The sequence below is a fragment of the Pteropus vampyrus genome, unplaced genomic scaffold, assembly GCF_000151845.1.
Source record: "Pteropus vampyrus isolate Shadow unplaced genomic scaffold, Pvam_2.0 Scaffold208, whole genome shotgun sequence".
In the NCBI taxonomy this organism is placed as follows: domain Eukaryota; kingdom Metazoa; phylum Chordata; class Mammalia; order Chiroptera; family Pteropodidae; genus Pteropus; species Pteropus vampyrus.
In genome coordinates this window covers 1328441-1347053 of record NW_011888989.1, presented here as the reverse complement: position 1 = coordinate 1347053, position 18613 = coordinate 1328441, and the positions used below count along the sequence as shown (strand labels likewise).

At 40.4% G+C, this 18613-nt stretch overlaps 1 protein-coding gene across 1 annotated transcript in view; it reads right to left on the bottom strand.

Annotated features, from left to right (window-relative positions):
• The window catches only part of LAMB1 (laminin subunit beta 1), a 67259-nt gene that overhangs the window by 26120 nt on the left and 22526 nt on the right, over positions 1 to 18613 (bottom strand). Inside the window, exons 13-22 of the mRNA XM_023537984.1 lie at positions 17274 to 17353; positions 9447 to 9582; positions 8015 to 8173; positions 7139 to 7266; positions 6821 to 6941; positions 6182 to 6386; positions 5370 to 5513; positions 4957 to 5188; positions 2118 to 2281; positions 899 to 1123 (exon numbers count right to left, since the gene is read on the bottom strand). Of these exons, the coding sequence (XP_023393752.1) occupies positions 899 to 1123; positions 2118 to 2281; positions 4957 to 5188; positions 5370 to 5513; positions 6182 to 6386; positions 6821 to 6941; positions 7139 to 7266; positions 8015 to 8173; positions 9447 to 9582; positions 17274 to 17353 (1594 nt within the window). The remainder of the gene's footprint in view (positions 1 to 898; positions 1124 to 2117; positions 2282 to 4956; positions 5189 to 5369; positions 5514 to 6181; positions 6387 to 6820; positions 6942 to 7138; positions 7267 to 8014; positions 8174 to 9446; positions 9583 to 17273; positions 17354 to 18613) is intronic.

Genomic DNA, 18613 nt, shown 5'->3' with positions numbered 1-18613 from the left:
CTCTCCAGATTTCAATCTGGAAATGCAAACAAGCAGGGGAAGAAATGGAGGCATTAAAAAAAAAAATCTACAACTGTTCTTCAGAAGTTCTGATAATGTTTTACTTTACACAGTTCTGACATTTCCTGAGCGGACATGCACGATGACATGTTCTGCCTAGCAGTATTTTCTAAATATGCAGATTTAATAAGCTACTGGTTTATCATTTTAAAATTGAGAATTTAACTGGAAATAATAAAAAACATGCCATGGGAGTTGAGATATCTAATGATTTCAAACTTTTGGCAGGGAGCAGCCGTAATGGATGTATCAGAATGGGCAGAAGCCCTTTAAGCTAGGAAGGCTTGAAGGAATCCAGCCCTGTTGGTCCTCAATATTCCTCATGGGTTTGTATCAACAAGATGGGGGCCTGAGGGGTTGCAACAGTGGCAGGAGGAAATGCTGGCTGAGAAATAAGGAGTTCTGAGAGAGAGACTTTAGAGGTGTTATTTCTTTCTTTTCCTTAAACTGGAAGGCTCTGTCCATTGACGACAGAGAAAAGGTGTGGAGAAAAGTGGGTTGTTAGGATCCGTAAGTCCTAGCTAATCAGCACAGTTCCTGGGCAGAACATAAAATCAACACGTTTTATTAAATGGCATTTATCATGGGGATAGCTACAAAGGTTTTCATTTTGGTTGTCTCTCAAGCACTGAGTTATGCCTTGAGACTTCAGTCCTGCTAGAAAATGAGGATGCAAAGAAAAAAAATATCAGTCTCATCTTTCTTTTGTCAAAAGTGAAATTTTACCTCTCTGAACAAGTGTATTCCCAAAAGGAAATAAATACCAGAATGAGATCCCCCAATGTAGAAGGAAGTGGAAACCACTCTAACGAGCAGGCAAAATGAATGTGCATCTTACTCCGACAGTCCTGCTGGAGGGCGTCCCCGTAATACCCAAATCGGCAGAGCTGGCAGTGCTCCCCTTCTGTATGGTACAGGCACTTGAGGCACCTCCCAGTCTCCTTGTCACAGGCTTCTGGGTCTGTCGTGTCAATGTTGTGGTGACAATGGCAAGGCTGACACATCCCCCCAACTTCTGAAGGATTGCCAAAGAAGCCTGCAGCACAGTCGTCACATCTGGAACCTATTGTCCAATAAAACCAATGGCAGTTAGCTCATTGACTCCATCCACATTCCCATGGAGAGTCACCCCAGGCTGTGCTGTGCTCCTCACCTAGTTCCCGAGCCTGGGGTGAACACATCTTCAGGAGAGAAAAACAGGCTTCTAGTTGTGAGGGGAAAGTATTTTGTCATCTGAAACACTGTGGTAGCCCAGCTCCAAGGCCACAGCAGGGCATGGACAGCTTTAAGAGTTCCAGCATATGAGACCTCAGCTTCTCATCACACAGGGATGGGACAGGTTAGGAACTACACAATGATCTAACACGGTAAAGCTTAGCTTGGTTTTAAATCCTAATCCAAGGATTATATTAACTGAAAAATCACTGCTCCTGCATGAGCAAAAATGGGTCCTTGCTGATGACCAATGTCCCTGTCTAAGAAATCCTGAAACTACAGGCAAATGTTTACGGAGCTATGGATAAGCCTAACTAACTAGTATTTAAAAGGGTGGCATCAAGGATGAAATTAAAGGGGTTAATTTTCACAACTTGCTACACTCTTTGGGTGTTGACAGATAATGTGAGTATAACAGCAATGAAGAATGTATTTAGCACTGACAGATTCAGTTATGTGGGGATCCCATAGGTGATATTCTTGTCTTCTTTTTGTCCACTGTTTGTTCACTACTTTGAGACTTCTGCTAGGAGTTGGATAAAGGAAGGGAGAAGTCAAATGTAAATTAATCTTTCTACCACTGAAAAACAGAACAGTGTTCACAGGGATTCGTTTATAGATTTAAACGAGCTTGCTCTCCTGCTCCGTACTGTAACAGTATCACAGAGACTCAAGAATTGACTCTCCTTCGTATACCAAACAGGAATAGAACATCTTAGATTCCCTTCACTTTTAGTTAAAGATTATAAAAACTAAACTAAATTGGTTCGTTCTCCATCTTTTTCTTAACAACTAACTCATAAAGACACCTCTTTTCCTTCAAGAGTCTCCACATTACCTACCGATGTATCCAGGATTACAGACACATGCAAGCTGTAAAGTAACAGGATCTTGATAGCAGCTACTGGCAAACTGGCGTCCACTGTCAGGACCATCTGGGCAAGGACAAGGGCGGCAGTGATCTCCTGACCCAATGATGGGGTCACCATAGTAACCAGCCAAACACCTACATCAGCCACAGAAGAGAGATGGCCATGAGCCAGTGTGGTGAGAAACCTGTCACAAGAAAGTCTTAGAAACCATGTTTTCTGAGAATACTCATTCCCCATTCCTCATGTGTCCACATGGAGGACTTTCCATTGGAGCAGTGGTTCTCAAACGTTAGCTCCCATCAGAATCCCCTGAAAGGTCTTGTTAGAACACAGATCACCGAGCTCCTCCCGTTTCTGATTTAGCAGGTCCCAGGTAATGCTAATACTGCTGGTCTGGGGAATCATACTTTCAGGGCCACTGCATTAGGGTGACACCCCTGGCTTCGTCTGGACCCTCCCTCACTTTTCCCCAGAGGAAGAGGCACATCTTCCTAAGTGTACCCTACGGTCCTATCAGCGGCCTGCCTGCCCTGAGCATTCTAGTTGGCTCCTGCCTTGCATTAAAGAGTTTGGGCGGTGGGGTGTGGTTGTCTGTCCCTGGCTCTGCCTGGGAGAGTGACATGTTAGCAAGCCCATGGTGGCATGTTCTGTAACCCAGCCTTTACCAGTAATAGAGCTGATAAGGATGTTCTCCAACTATACGACTCTCATGTCTGTCTCAGGTGGTTTTGAACTTGGGCAGTGAGGAGGGATGTTATTTATCAACTCCCAAACCCAACAGGTCCCATCTCTTCTCCTCATAGATAAGGAACCCAGGGAGGTTAAGTGATCTGCAAGGTTTTCACAACTTGTTAGTAATGAGGCAGGATTTGAATCCAGCTTCCTGACTTTTAGCAAGGAATTATTTGACTGTCATGCAGCTTCTCAGCATGAATGATACTTGGGTTACTTTTTTAATTCTTATAACATAAGAGCTTGAAGGAATTTGAAGATCATCTAATCCAACCTAGTTATTCTACCAACAGAAAGCTGGATACTTGGAGAGGTGAGCTAACTCACCCAAGGTAATAAAGAAGGTTAGAAGTAGAACTAGGCCTAGAACTTGGGTCTAAGGACTTCTCATTGTTTTTCATGGTGGGTTTTTGTTCGTTTGTTTGTCTGTTTTTGAGGCAAAGGTAATATTTTTTAAATGGGGGTGGTGAAGAAATAGGAGAAAGATGTTCAGAGGAAATCAACCTTCTGTTTAATAATACACAGACAAAATACAAGAACGTGTTCCCTGGTCATGTGCTGGGGAACTGGTGGTGATGAAGCAATTTCATACAATGGTTTCTGAGAAAGTTTTCTAGGTGAAATAAACCCAAATAAGTCACGAAAGAAAATGAGTGTTTATTTCCTGCCTCCCGCCTGTTTCCCACTTTGGGAACAATCCGAACCTAGAACATTTTTTTAAATTGATACCATCTTAGAAAGAGGAAAAAAAATGATGAGAAATTGGCTCAGATTAGACAGAAGAATCAAACTAGGGCTAAACATCTTTCTTCCTCCCACATCCTCTCATTCTCCTGCAAGAAATCAAAATGCTTTACAAGAAAAATCCAAGAACAGTCACAAACACCAACCAAGTCATTCCCACGGGGTGTTGGAGCGTGTTGATTTCGAACTGGCATGTAGACAACCACCTTCGTTTACTGTGGTCCCCATCCTACTCTCAGCTCCTCTTTTCCTCAAACTTATTTTCCATTTCCCATTGAAAGAATAATGGAAAACTTAATGCAGAAAACAAGAGATGGCAGCAACATACTAATTTCTTGTATAACTGTTTCCTTGTGATCCTTTTACAATACAGCCATTTGTGGCTGAAAGGAATAATTTTTACTCAAAAGAATCATCACTGGAACCTCCCGATTCTTGAACACCCTCTAGCATAGAGCCAACAGCCACACATTTGCTTCCATGCATATCTTCATGCCATAATCACATATTTAATTTTTCACTAACAATCTCTTTCATCTGATAAACAACTTTTGTGCTAACTGAAGCACTTGCTGAGATTTTTAAAACACGAATCTTATAGAGTGAGTAGATACTAAAAGAGAAAATTTATTGACATGGAAGGTAGAGACTAGTACGCCAAAAAAAAGCAGGTTCTAATAGCTTGTCTGGCTTTAAGGAACAGTGTAAGTCGGCATGCCATTTTCTCATGGCAAGTAATTTCTTATCTACTGAGTGGGACTGTAATGTTATTAGAAGCACATTCTATGTCGTATTCCTACTATCATCTAGTGCAGTGCTCTGCATCCATAATAATTATCCAATTCATATTTGCTGACAGGAGAATAGATCGACTTTTGCATATTTTCTGTGGTCTCCTGGAAACTGTAGCTGCATAAAGTGTTTAGAAAAACAAAGCTATTTAAAATGACTAATCTTATTCGGATTGGGTTTTTACTCTGTGACTGAAATTAGACATTAACATTTCACAATTCTCATCCTAGGCCAGAACCTGCTGAGACAGAGATGACTTCTGTACAGGTGACCTCTAGGATGACCCTCCACGAAGGCATGTTCTTTTCGGGTTTGTTCTCTGCAACATTCCCAGCCCCAGAACAGTTCCTGGCACACAGAAGGTGGAAACTAAATATGTATTGGATAAAGGAATGAGTTCCTAGAAAATACTGAGGTGGTCAGAAATGAATGAGCCATCTGGAGTCCAGAGGAGATTCATTCCGTGATTTCCCTAAGACGCTGTTTGCTCAGCCAAAAATGATCTCTTTCTCTTTACTTTTGAGAGGCCCCAGCCACGTACCTTTCACAGTTATGACCCGTGGTGTAGTCCTGGCAGCTCAAGCATTCTCCCGTCACTGAGTCACAGTCATCGGCATGACCATTGCACTGGCAGGGCTGGCAACTTGGAAAGCCCCAGTACCCGGGTAAGCACCGGTCACACTGCCGAGTATATACTCCTTGGAAACAGTGGCACTGGCCGGTGATGGGGTCGCAGAAAGCACTGACAGATCCTTGCAGATGGCACTCACAAGCTGAAGAGACAGGTGACCGAGGAACCACCTTGAGAAACTCATTAAATGCAAACACACCCCTCACGCCCAGCTCAGAGTACTCATGGGCTCGCGTGATCAACCTCCAAAGTGAAGCTATGGAACCCACACCAGTATATCTCAGACAATCTGAATAAATACATTACTATTCTGATTAACCTACGTTTGCATCCACTGGGTCCAAAGCCAAAGGTGCCAGGAGCACATCTGTCGCAGGTTCTTCCAACCACATTTGGCCGGCACTGGCACTGGCCTCCGTTGGGTTCACAGACAGAACTTAATGAGCCCTGAGGGTCACACTCACAAGCTGCAGGGGAAAGAGAGGCCAGAATTTGTGACATAGAGCAGCTGCTCCACCCAAAGAAACTGAGTACAACATGTCACACCTGGCCCATCCCTCCCCTTGGGTTCACTCCAATCCTTCCTCCTTTACTACCTGGGCTTACTCAGAATTCCCATGAGAAACAATCTTATTCCTATGATGAGCTGGAGGGAAGTAACAGGAGACAGAGTTAGCAGATACAAGCAGTTTTTCTAGGAAGGTTATTAGGGTTTTTACCCTCGCCTTCAAAGCTCAAATATCACAGGACCTTAGACAAAACTTAGTGATCTCCGGGGTCACTAAGACTTTTGAAAGGTCCGACCTTTCAAAGAGAAAAACAAATTTCAGTTACGTGATGCTCCTCTGATACTACCCCAACTGCCCACCCTGCCTATGGAAATGCTGCATCCTTATGGACTGTTCCCCTAGTCATCTGTTGTGTGTTTCTTGAGCACTGACTGCATTTGCAGTGGTGCTCTATCAATACGTATTCTTTAAAAAAATAAAGACAAACTGTAGTTCAGACACTATTTCCTTTGTGCTGACTGCCTAACACAGAACTATAGGGATGCCTTCCAACATATCTTGTGATGCCAAGAGTCCCCTTGGCTCTCAAGAAAGAAGGGGCAGAAGCAGCTACAGTTAATACCTACCCAAGCCTGTCTGGTGTAACAAGGCAGAAATGCTAAAGATTATGTTTCTGCAAACGTCAGTCATCGGCGTTTTCACAACACTTCTGCTATTCTCCAGACATCGATATCTCTGAAAGGTTTCCCAGGCACTGTTGGTGACCGACCCGTCTCCTGAACCTCCCACAGTGAAGATGTCCAGTGATTTACAGAAAGGCATAAGAACAAGCTATGAAGAAACAAGAACAGCAAAGTATTCTTACTGTGAGTGGTGTCCTGTGTCACCAATTAAAACAAGTAAACATGTAAAAACCCAAAATGCTTATTTGACTCTTGAAAAGGAAAAATCAGATTCATTCAATAAACTTTCTCATTCTTAAAATATTCTTGCCAGAAAAAGCTTAGAGAGGCCCTACATAGTTTGATGGTTTCTGAAATGTCATTTTTAAGATACTTTGTATTTTCAGAAAGAATCAGATTGAGTAAATCCTTTTCAGAGGGTGAAGTTTTATTAAAATATATAAGCAAAACAACCCTGGAGGTACGAAAAAATTATTCTGCCTAGCCTCTCAGTGTTAGCCCTCCACGAAATTCTCTGGGGAAGCAAAGGAACACTTTCCACCCAGCCTTCCCTGCACAGGCCAGAACCGACCTTACACTTACTGAATCAATAAGTGTGTAGGGACTCTCCACACTGCTAACGGAGGTGTACTGGGGCAGCTCTAACCTGACCGTGTAGTTCACACCCTTCTCAAAGCACACGGGGCGTGGAAGGACGACATACCTGCCCCAGAACGAAAGAGAACAACAACAAAAGTCAAAGTTTACATATCTAAACAATCAATCAAAGCTCATTCCGAAGGAAGAAAGTCAATAGTCAGGGTTCGGCTCTGGCTCTGAGATGGTAACTGTACAGCTCACAAGGCAAGAGACCAGAAAAAAATAATTTGCATATTAGTTCTATTGAGCTGTCACACTGACCTTGAGCCAGGGGATAAGGACACCACCTGGTTGTCATCATCGGGAACTGTGTTACCACATCGGCTGCTGGTTGGAATCTTCCCAGGTCGCTGCACCGTGATGACAGCCTTTTCCCAGTGATCAGGTAGCTAGAAAAAGAAACAATCAATCAGAAGGACCATCTACACTGGCCCACTACTGCCTGTTTTTATCAAGATCTCTCCCGATAGAGCATTTGCCAAGTTTAAATGGAAAACACTTGTTTGCATTTCTCTTCCCTCTACCATTTCCTGTTATTGCCCGCCCCAGTTCTAGCCCTAATCCTGTCTCACCTGGACACTGAAACAACTGCTCTCCCTGCCTCTCTCAACATCCCTTTCTATCCTTCTTAAAATACAGCTCAGAGTGACATCTCCCTGCTCAAAACCTTTCAATAGCTTCCTCTCAATATAGAGTCCAAGTTCATTTACTGATCTTGACATTTTTCCTGAAAGCATGCCCAACCATATCCCTTACCTATTTATGTGGAATGACTCTCAAAACACTTTCCATATCTCTGTTCTTACACTTTCCAATTTTGGCCTCTTACTACAGTTAGGGGAGTGTCTGTTTCTGGGCAGTGGAGGCTGTAAGGGCAATGGGAGGATCTGAGACATTCTCGTCACCACTTTGGTTCTCAGTAAGGTTAAGTGTCTAATAAGAGACCACTAGATGTCTGTGAAACTGAATTCAAGAAAAATGTGTATTTTCACTTCCATGGAAGCTAGAAAGTCAGAGAGAAGTTCTTCTATTCCAATGTAGCTTCCAAATTTCACCAAAAGAGTATCCGATAGAAAAAAGGCTTTTTTTCCCCTACTAATTTCAGTCCTATTCCCACTAGTTCCCCCAAGGGTTTACCTGTGGCTCATAGCGAATTAGGATGTCGTACTCCATGGAATATGGTATGTTGTCAATGAAAAACTCCAAATAAGCCCCTTCGGGCACTTGGACAAAGCCCGCTCCGGTCCAGGAAGGAATCCGGTCCTGCACATACAGCCTCTCCACGATGCTGACCCCCTGAGGACAAGGAGACAGTCCTTAGGCTTTCCTTGACATGCGATTCAATTAAATAAAGCAGTCAAAGGTCCAACACTGTAGATATTATACCTATTTTTTGTAGTCACATTTTCCCAGTAGATTGTAAAAAGTTTTTGGTATATGAACAGCAAATTGGTTTCTTTTTAGTTTTGTGGTTGAGGTAATCTTGGGACATTGGACATGGGACTCAAAAGCCTAGGGCAGACTTTCTGTGATGTAGCCATGGGAAAGAGCATAAAGGAAGGAGAGAGAACATCCCGAATGCTGTTGTAAGTGAGCCTAGGAGTGATGAGGTATTTCACAGACTTTTACCAGGTTAGTCCACTATCTAGTGGATTTATTTCTGTCCGTCATTCTCAGCAGAATTTGTTTTGAGCTCCAAATATAAGTGAAGAAACTCGATACGGTCATGAAAACTACCGATGCGTTCATTCTGTCACTGAGATTGAGAATTGACCAATATGAGTTGCTTAACTCCAGCATGCACTTGAGTTTGTTCACAGGGTTATATATAATACCTGTGACTAGTCGTTTCCAAAACCTGAGTCCTTCATTCCCTGTATGTGTGTGTGTGAGGCTTTACCCATTAAGGGGTGAGACCTATGTAACCTCGCCCTTGACTCTGGTCTGGCCTTGTGACTGGTGACCAAAAAAATATAAGAAAATGACATTCTGAAATGTCTGAGGTCAGACTTTGAGACTGAGCGGTTTTTTCCTCCTTAGAGCTAAACACCATGCTGGAAGTCTCACAATCCTGGCCCCAATCCTCACCATTCTGTGAGGAAGCTCAGGGTAGCTGCTTGGTAAAGTCTCATAGAGAAAAACGCCCAGCCAGCTGCCAGCTGCCTCAGCCATCCGTGCTGAAGTGCCAGACATAAATTTTAAGCCATCAAATTTGGGATGGCTTGTTACATGGCAATGGAAAAATGAAACCATATTCTCTCTGAGTATTTACTAGATCAACAATAACTTTGGAGCATAAGTAGAGAGAAGAATGGAAGAAAACCCCCCCAAAAGCCAAACCCTCTTTTCCCAAACACCAAAAGCCTTATTAGTGAATGTTCCAAAGTCTCTTTGAGAGCTGTAGATTTACTTAGCTTTAAATATGATTGTTCTCAGGAAGGCATACTACTGATGCTTACTTTGGTCTCACTGACAGAATACTTTTTAAATGGTTTTACAAAATGTGTATATGCCATTGACTGCCCCCCAAACACTGCTTTATCAACCTGTCAAGCACTCCCCTGCTTACAGGTCCAAAGTTGGCTTCTTCCGCTTCGTAGATATAGTGATCCAAGGTGGTGAAGTAGTAACCAGGTTCCACTTCGTTGCACTGACGTCCGATCATGTGGGGTCGACACGAGCACTGGCCTGATTCAGCGGAGCAGCTGCAAGGGGGTGGAGCTGGGTCAGCTGTGCTCAGCACTTATGAAGGAACCCCCTGGATGCAGCTGTACATTTGCCATTAAACATTAAGTGGGGTGAAATATTTGGGGGGAGGGGTCTTATTTTCTTTGGAAAATTACCACAAAAAAAATATTCCTATGAATGAACCCCAAACTCTGAAGCTGAAAGCTCTGCATGACCTGGTCTTTTACTTTTATCTCCACTGCCTTCTCTTCACTATGCTCCATCCACACCACGTTGGTGCTTTCTATAGATATCACAAGTGTTCTTCCTTTGATATCTTGTAATTTTTGCTTATTTACCTTATTTCCAACTGCAACCCCTTTCCTGTGTCTCAGACCCAAATATCCAACTTCAAGAAGGTCAGTTCCAACTTAGGTGTCCTGGGGGCTAACGACAGATCCAGAAGGTAGCACTCAACCCCTCTCATGTTCTCTCTTGGGGAGAAGACACTCCCACTGAGTCAGCAAAGTCAGAGACCTGGAAGTTACCCTCCAGATTCCTTCTTCATAGTCAGTTAGGGACCAACTTCTGTGGTTTCACCTCCTAGTATATTGAGTGTCTCTTCCCCATTTCCATGGGCTGTACCAGGTCTTTCTTCCTTCTCTCACAGTAAAAGGAGTTACAGTCTGCTAATTGGTATCTTTGTTGCCAGTCTTCCAACTTCCCAACTTAAACCACTATCCCCAGGGAGCTGCTCAAATGAACTTACCTAAGTTGCATTAACCATATCCCTTCCTGCCACACTGGCCTTGGGGAGGTGCAACAGGACTTCCAGAATCTGGCCTTTCTCTGTTTTTCCAGTGCATTTCTTTCCCTTCACCTCTCCAACCACACTGAACTACTTAAAATTTCTCAACTGGCTGGGTGATTCATGACCCCTTCCCTTTGCTTATGTTGTTTTTACAGTCTGGAATGTCTTTTTCCTTGATTCATCCAACAAAGGTCCACCTATTCTTCTTTCTAGGCTGAGCTCGCATATGATTCCTGCTCTGGCATTTCCTGACCATCAACTCCTCACTCCATAGAATGAATCATCTCTTTTATGCCACTACCTCCTTGCGTAAGAAATGATGTATTCATATCTACAACAAAGCTTGTCATGAAATAGGTGTTTGTTAAAATTGAGGCACTGTATCTTCAAAATTCTACTTATTTTTCAAAGCCCAGATCAACTTTCATTCCTTTCATTAAGTTTCATTTGGTTCCTTCCCTCTTCCAGTTTCAAGTGGTGCTTCCTGAGGCTTCGATTGTTCCTTATCTGTATTATTAAGATATTTATTGCGTTCTCTCTGGTAGTATGATTATTGACAGACCTATTTAATCTCATCCTAGACTATAAACTCCTTGAGGACCTGGGCTGTTTACCTCAGCTGGCCCCTGCAGGACCTGGCCCAGTGCTAGGCCAGTACTCTCAAACATTGTTTGAATAAATAAATGTGTAAAGGATAGTAGTTATGAATTAAAAAAAAAAAAGAAAAAGAAAAAGAAAAAAGAAAAATAGAAGATTTAGTGTAAATAATAAAAACCTTATTTAAATTAGTCATTACTCTTTTAGGTAATAAAGGCTTCTGGATAAACTATAATGTGTTCATTTTGTTCTCAGCTTATGTCTATCTTTTTCCTTAGTATCATGATTTTGTGTACAAGGTAAAACCAAATTACATGCATCCATTTTTACTTTATTTAAGTCAAGTGGTTTGAATTCTTACTTTAAAGCCATTCTAGTCTTCCTTAATTTTTTTCTCATCCCAAAGTTTATTTTAAACCAAGTACCTAAGGCAAGTCCAAATGAAGTGTTTTCCGTAAATTATGTGAATCGTTTTTATCCTAGAGGAATATGCATACCTAACATCCTGCAGCCAATTTCCAGAGGAGGAAAGTTTGTTCCACTTAGGATCCAGGCCCCTTTGGGCACAGTCCACCCACAAAAGCCATTTTCAAAAATCCAAGCATCAGATATTATATCATATGGACATGAAGAAAAATCTTTCTTCCCCAGATGTTTACGGAGGGAACAAATATCTGAAACACTAACCACCAAAGAAGAAAACAACTAGATTCTTCACATGCTATCACTAAAGAATAAGCAGATAAAGCTGAGGTGTGGCCTTTTATCTGCAGCCCAATTCTAAAGAAGAAATAGCTCAGGAGAATCTGATCAGGTGAAAGGAATTCCTTAACATCAGCCCTGGCAATCACTCCTCTTTGTGGCCACAGAATTTACACTAGGCGTGGCTCCAATTCCATAGTCATTCCTTTAATGAACTCATTCTTGTGGCTTTACCTGCCCCTGTGTAGATGGCCCTCACATCTACAGCTCTTAGCTCTCACACAGCTGTGCTCTGGTTGTACACGTCCAGACATGAATGGGACATTTCCATGGTTTGCCAAGCTGTCATCTCTAATTTATCTTGTCCCAAACTGCTTGTCACCTCTTAACACTGGCTTCTTCAGCTCTTTCTGTCAGCAGATTTTAAATTCTTCCGATGTTGCAGGTGAGACATAACCGTCCCTTTCCTTTATCTTCAATATCCAAGTCTTATTTCAAGATAATTCTCAACCTAGCAGTTTCCACTCATTGTCACTGTCACTGTCCTAGTCAGTATGTTGTCATTACATACCTATTACTCTAGCAATCTCTCAAACTGAGCTCTCAAGCTCTTCTGTTCCCTCTGACCATCCAGTACATCCTGTCTACACTGCAAAACCAGTCTCTCTATAGCATTGCTTTCATCATTGCACAAAAAATACATGATTGTTTCTTCTTATTTTATCATATCACGTCATGATGTCTCTGCCTGGTTTCCAGCAGCTTCTATAATCCACCCTCTGAATCATAAACTGCTTCTTTTTTTGGTGCCTGCTCTTTGCTTTCAGATGAGCCACACTCTTCATAGTTTTCTACAAATATTTACTGAGTAAATCAAATATTGGCCCTTGAAGCTGTGCTTCCTGGTGTCAATACTCTCCCATTTTAGTTCATTGTCAACTTTCTTCTGGATGAATCCTTACTTCCTTGGTAAAGTCCATTATTTCTGGCTAAATGATAAAGAGAATAATGGAGGGAAACATAGTCCTGGTCTGAAAGAATTTACAATTTTACCAGGGAGATAAACAATAGAACAAATGACCAATGCAACAAACTGAAATGCTGTAAGAGCTACAAAGTACTATGGGCACAGAGAAAGACATTGTTCACCTGATTAAGGAGGCTTTGAAGGTTGCAGAAGATCTTGACAGGTTGAGAGAGGACAGGAATGATAAGAGCAAAGATGGATAATGGAGAAATGTAAGCAGAGATGGTCAAGATCAGGCCAGATCTTGACCTTGACACACATTCTCCATGCCTTCACCAGTCTTCTTCCTCTCAGCTAGAAGGCCCTTCTCCCCACCTGTCACACCTCTCAAACCTCACTCATCCAAGCTCAAATCCTACCTCCTCCACTGTTAGATAAAAGATTTATTACATGTAATTATTCTTTCCCACGTTCAAGTAAAAATCATAGTGGATAGAAATGGTACACAAGTTTATATGTCCCTCACACAAATTTCCCTGTAACTAGATACAGATTCAATGCATTGGATCAGTAAGGGAGAATAATGATTTAAGATAAAACGAATCAGGCCCTGTGGTAGGTAGAATAATGGCCTCCAAAGATGTCCATGGTCTCATCGCCCAAATCTGTGGATAGGTTAACTCACATAGCACAGGAGACTGATGTGATTAAGGTTAAGGACCTTGAGATGCGAGAGTATCCTGGATTATCCAGATGGACCCAATCAAGACAGATGAGTTCTTAAAAGTGGAAGAGGGAAGCAGAAAGTGGGTCAAAGATGTGAAATGAGTAAAATTTGACCCATGGTTGTTAGCTTTGAGGAAGAAAGAAAGAGGCCATGAGTCGAAGGAGGTGGGCAGCCATGAGATGCTTGCTGAGAGCCAGCAGGAAAACAGAAACCTCATTCTACAACTGAAAATCAGCAGGAAACAGATTCTCCCCTAGAGCATTAAGATAGAAACATGGTCTGGTCCTACCAACAGCTTGATTTTAGTCTAGGGTGACCTTATCTGACACAAAGAACTGTAATATAATAAATTTATTTGTTTTAGGGCACTAAGTTGTGGTAATTTACTATGGCAGCAATAGAAAACTAATACAAGCCCTATTTTTTCTAAGTGGGTGAAGACCAAGATTATTTTTTAAAAACACAGATTTCTTGTAAGTATAGACATTAGCAACCTGTTTAAAAATTCTATTGGATGGAAAATTATTTATCATTTAATAGTGATGAGCAGAGTAAATACTGTACAGTTTCAACTTATCTCTATTACTAAGAAATCAGGGGGAAAAAATAAAGGATGAAAAGCATTATTCATACAAATCACCACTCTGCTCAACAGTGATTTCTCCTCTAAAATTCTGATTACAAATAAGAGTTGGTTCTATATTGATTAACAGTAAACAGTATCCATTTTATCCAGAATAGCTCCACTCCCCAAACCAGGATACTTTCTTAAGGGATAGGAGCTATTCTCTGTAATCCTTCTATGTTCAGTTACCATATAATTAACAAAGGGTTAGACACCATAATCATTCAATACACTGATGAAAACGGGTATTAATTTCTGCTCTTGTTCCAAAGTATAATAAATTTCAGTTCCTCATTTATTGAGCACCAGCAAGTCCCACTGTGCTAGGAATGAAGGAGATGCAAAAACAAATAAGACACAATCTCTGTCCAAAGAGATCTTTCAAATATAAACAGCTATAATACAAAGCCCAGTAAAATAAGTGCTAAAAGAGATGCAGAAGTAATGTGCTGTTGAAACACCAAAAGGAGGACTGGGAACTTTAGTCTAGGAAGCTAGACGTCTTCAGCAAAGTGGTGGTGGGTTCCAAGCCAGATATCAAAGTCCTAGATTAATTGATGAAATGATTTTGAAGGATTATGTAAAGATGTTTATATTTTTCAGTGTTTTTTAAACATTTACAAGTAGGATTTACCTAGCAACCATTCTTATTTATTCATTAAAGCACGTTATCTGGTGGGCAAAGCTTCACTGAGTTACATAATTTACATTAAGTTTTACCTCCTGAGAATGTTCGAAAGTTCAGATTAGCTGTCAACATAATATACATGGATTACTAAGCTTATATTGTTTTATAAAAATCCATTTGGCTTATTATATAAAACATTTAAAAAGTTTTTCCACTTCACATGACTTTTACACTTAATTCTGTCCCTGGCCAAAGTACCCAAGGAATGTTTGGGGATCACATTTAGAGATCGCCTTTCCTAAGGAGTGCGTATTTAGTTTCTACATCTTAAAAATCTTTTGTTTCTCAAATTCTTTAACTCAGTCAACATTTATTCAATACCTACAATGTGTCCAAGGTAAAGCAAAGGAATATTATCAAGTAGAAGATATTTATGAGTGGTCGTAACACATTGTTTATTCAGTAAGTATTTCCTGAGCTTTCTCCAAGTAGAATCAGTGCTTCAGAAGATGGTGCCTCAACTACCCCTCCAGGGCTCTGAGAGAATGCCCATGAGGGAAACTCTGAAAAGGATCATCACTATGAAACACTGTAGTCACAGGGCTAGGGGCATCTGTAAAGGTTCTTTTTTGCCATTAGCGACGTCAAAAGATATAAAGTCTTATCAATCATGCTAGAGGGATCAAATCACCTGCTTTAAAATCACTAAAAATTTTTGCTTCACAAACTCTTTTGATTAGCACATTCTGGTTTTTGGAAATTTGTGCAAGACAGACTTGGGGCAACCCAGGGAATGTGTGTGGGTGGATTTAGAGACAGGAAGTGTGTGTGGAATAGAGAAAAAGAAGAAGGGAGTATAAGTAATAGAAAGCATTTAGGGTAAAGGAACATCGGACATTCCTGAGTTTATGACGTAATCTGGAGAATTACGGATGCCATTTTCATCTGATCATGAAGAATTTTAGATGTGATGACAGCTTTGAATTGAGGAATCGGTTACTAGAGGAATCAGCATGTGTCCTGGGAGTCACAAAGAAAAGTCAGAGAAGAGTCCCTAAGCAGCCAGCAGTTTGCCTTTCTACCCTGCTTGTATAGAATTAGCCTTTCTTCCCCCTCTCTGGAGGTTTCTTAAGAACAGACATTCACAGTGCAGTTTTGGAGGCTACCCACTGTACTGAGTTTACCGCACGATCAGGAGTAAGACAAACCTGAATGCAGAGGCCAAACAGAACATGTTCTTGCTGCCTAAAATCTCCTTCCTGTCCAGCAGACTACTGTGGTGTTGGAAATAATCTTATAGGGGAGTCAGTTCCTGAGCACAGAAGGCTCGCTCAGCGAATTCAGCACGCTCTCTCGGGGAAGACTCAGGGCCACAGGGAAACACCTGATGTCCTTCCGGCAGTCACTCACACCATCTTCACCAAATGCTCTGAATCTGATCATGTAACCAACAGAGACAAAACTCTCTTTACCTCAAAGGTGGTCAATTAAACTCTAACAAATTTAACATCTTGCCAAATGTGTATTATGATAATTTCTGGTAGAGCTTCATGTCTCATCTATTCAAAGAATACCAACTTATTTAAGTCATTAAAAGTTATGTGTAATTTTCATTAATAAGCTTGGAAGGTGAAAAAAAGAAAAAAACGAAAAGGATTCTTTATACAAATCAAAATATGAGTTCATTTTTAATCTTTTAGATTGATGAAAAATAAAATGTTTGTTGATACCAACTGCTGGTGGGAATAGAGAAAAAGGTACTTTTATAACTGGGTGGCAGAAAAATAAACTAGCACAATCTGTCTGCAGGACAATCTGACATTCTCTATTAAAATAAAAAAATGTACATCTAGTTGACTTAGTGATTCCATTATTGGGAACCTAATCTATAGATATATCTACGAACATCCATCAAGATATATCTACAAGGGTATTTATTCACTGAAACATTTTTAAAGGGGAAAAAAAAAGGAAATAAATAAATCCATAGCACTTTTACATGATAGAATACAAAAAAAAGGGGGGGGGTAGATGAATACACACTGCTACAAAAAAAATCTCTATGTTAAAAAAAAGCAAGTTGCAGAATAGTACATAACATATATTACTTTGATTTTCAAAAAATGGCAGTGAGAAAAAATGGGAACTCATGGGCTATTTTTTTTCTTTGCACTTGCCTGTTAAAAAATAAAACCTAACATGTTATTTCAAAAGAAATTAGAGGAAAGAAATTGTAATTTTTAACACATATTCTGAGCACAATTATTAACTTCTAGAGAGATATAAAAAACTTTTAACAGTGGCAACTCTCGGCAGTAGAACTTGGGGGGAAAAAGGGCAGCATACCTGTCAGAACTGTTTGTTTTTTTAAAAAAAACTATGGGTATATATTGCTTCCACAATTTAAAAACTACTGCAAAGTAAAAGTACAAAAACAAGTAACAGCAACACTATTAAAACCAAGAAACATAAATATAGTAGAAGGTTTCAAAGCTAACTCTTGGAATGAATAAATCTTTGAAAACACTGAGACCAAGTGATTATCAGTCATTCAAATCAAAAGTGAATATACTTCCCATATCTTCTTCAGAGACTGAATGTCACTTCACCTAAGGGTCATGAGGGCTTTCCCAGGTGACCGAGTACAAGGGTGTAAGTGAATCTTCACTCACCTATTGTTTAAGGCTCCTCCAAGGTCACAGTCACAAGGTCGACATCCATCCAAATCATTGCTTAAGCCCCAGTGTTCTGGCTGCAGAACAGAAGATTAAGCATCTAAAAGTGGGTTCCTGTATTAAATAATAGACTCAGCAAGAAACAAGTTATAGCACGTTTTGGCTATTCCACCGAACATTCATTTGCACTGTGAAAGCAGAAAGCCTACAGAAGAAATGAGTACAAATATTCTAAAACAAAGAAACCCAAGCTGCAGGTCACCGAGATCAGAGAGAGTTACTTACATATGAGCACAAGGTAACATCAGATCAGAGCAGTTTCTTTGCCCTGCAAATAGCCTGAACCCAATAATAACCATGAGAAAGTGGCAAAGATATCAATTTTCTTCATTAGAATTACCCTAGTTAGTAGGAGAATTTTGGCAAATATTCGGCAGGCCTTTAGATTTTTTCCTAAGTTCAGTCTGTCAAAAATTTTAAAAGCTCTTCAAGGATTTGTCTGTTTGGAAACATAGCCTAAAGCAGGGACTGTTTCACAACTGGAAGGTGAGGAGATCACCAAGTCCTGAGAACACCGGAGAAAGAAATAAGAAGAAATGGGGCAGACTCTACGTAAGGGAGATCTCTTTGCATCTCAACACATACATATTTCCTAATGAGCGATAAAAACTAGGTTCACCCATTTAAATCAGACTTTCAGAAATTTACTTTAAGAATCTATCAGGGTATATGCAAGTATGCATATTTAGTGATCATAACTGTAGTATGGGTTCAAGTAGACTTCCTTTTGCATATTATAAAAGCAATCATAAAAATGTTACGAGATACAGACTAATTTAAAAAAATTACTCTCATAATTATTTTACCTGGAATCAGTGAACTTTCTGGTATATTTCCTTCTAGAGTTTGTTTTTCTTGATGAAATTTTTTCCTACATTATCAAGATATTACTCATATTCTGAGTACTTTTTATACCAGCATCAGCATTTCCTCATGTTATTGTAATTTTCAGTGGCAACCAAGTATCACACTGTATAGAAGCCCTCAGATTTACTTAACAATTTTCTTTATTGTTGCTTCTAAGTTTTTTGCTATGATTAATAAAAGATGCAATGACTTATTGGGTGATCACTTCATAAGGTATATAAATGTCTAATCACTATGTTGTATACCTGAAACTAATATAATATTGTATGTCAACTGTAATTGAAAAATAAATTTAAAAAAAAGATGCAATGAGTCTTCTGGTGAATACATCTGAGTCTGATTTTCCGATTATTAGATAGAGCCCCAGAAGTGTGATTACTGTGTCAAAGGGTATGCACATTTCTACAGGC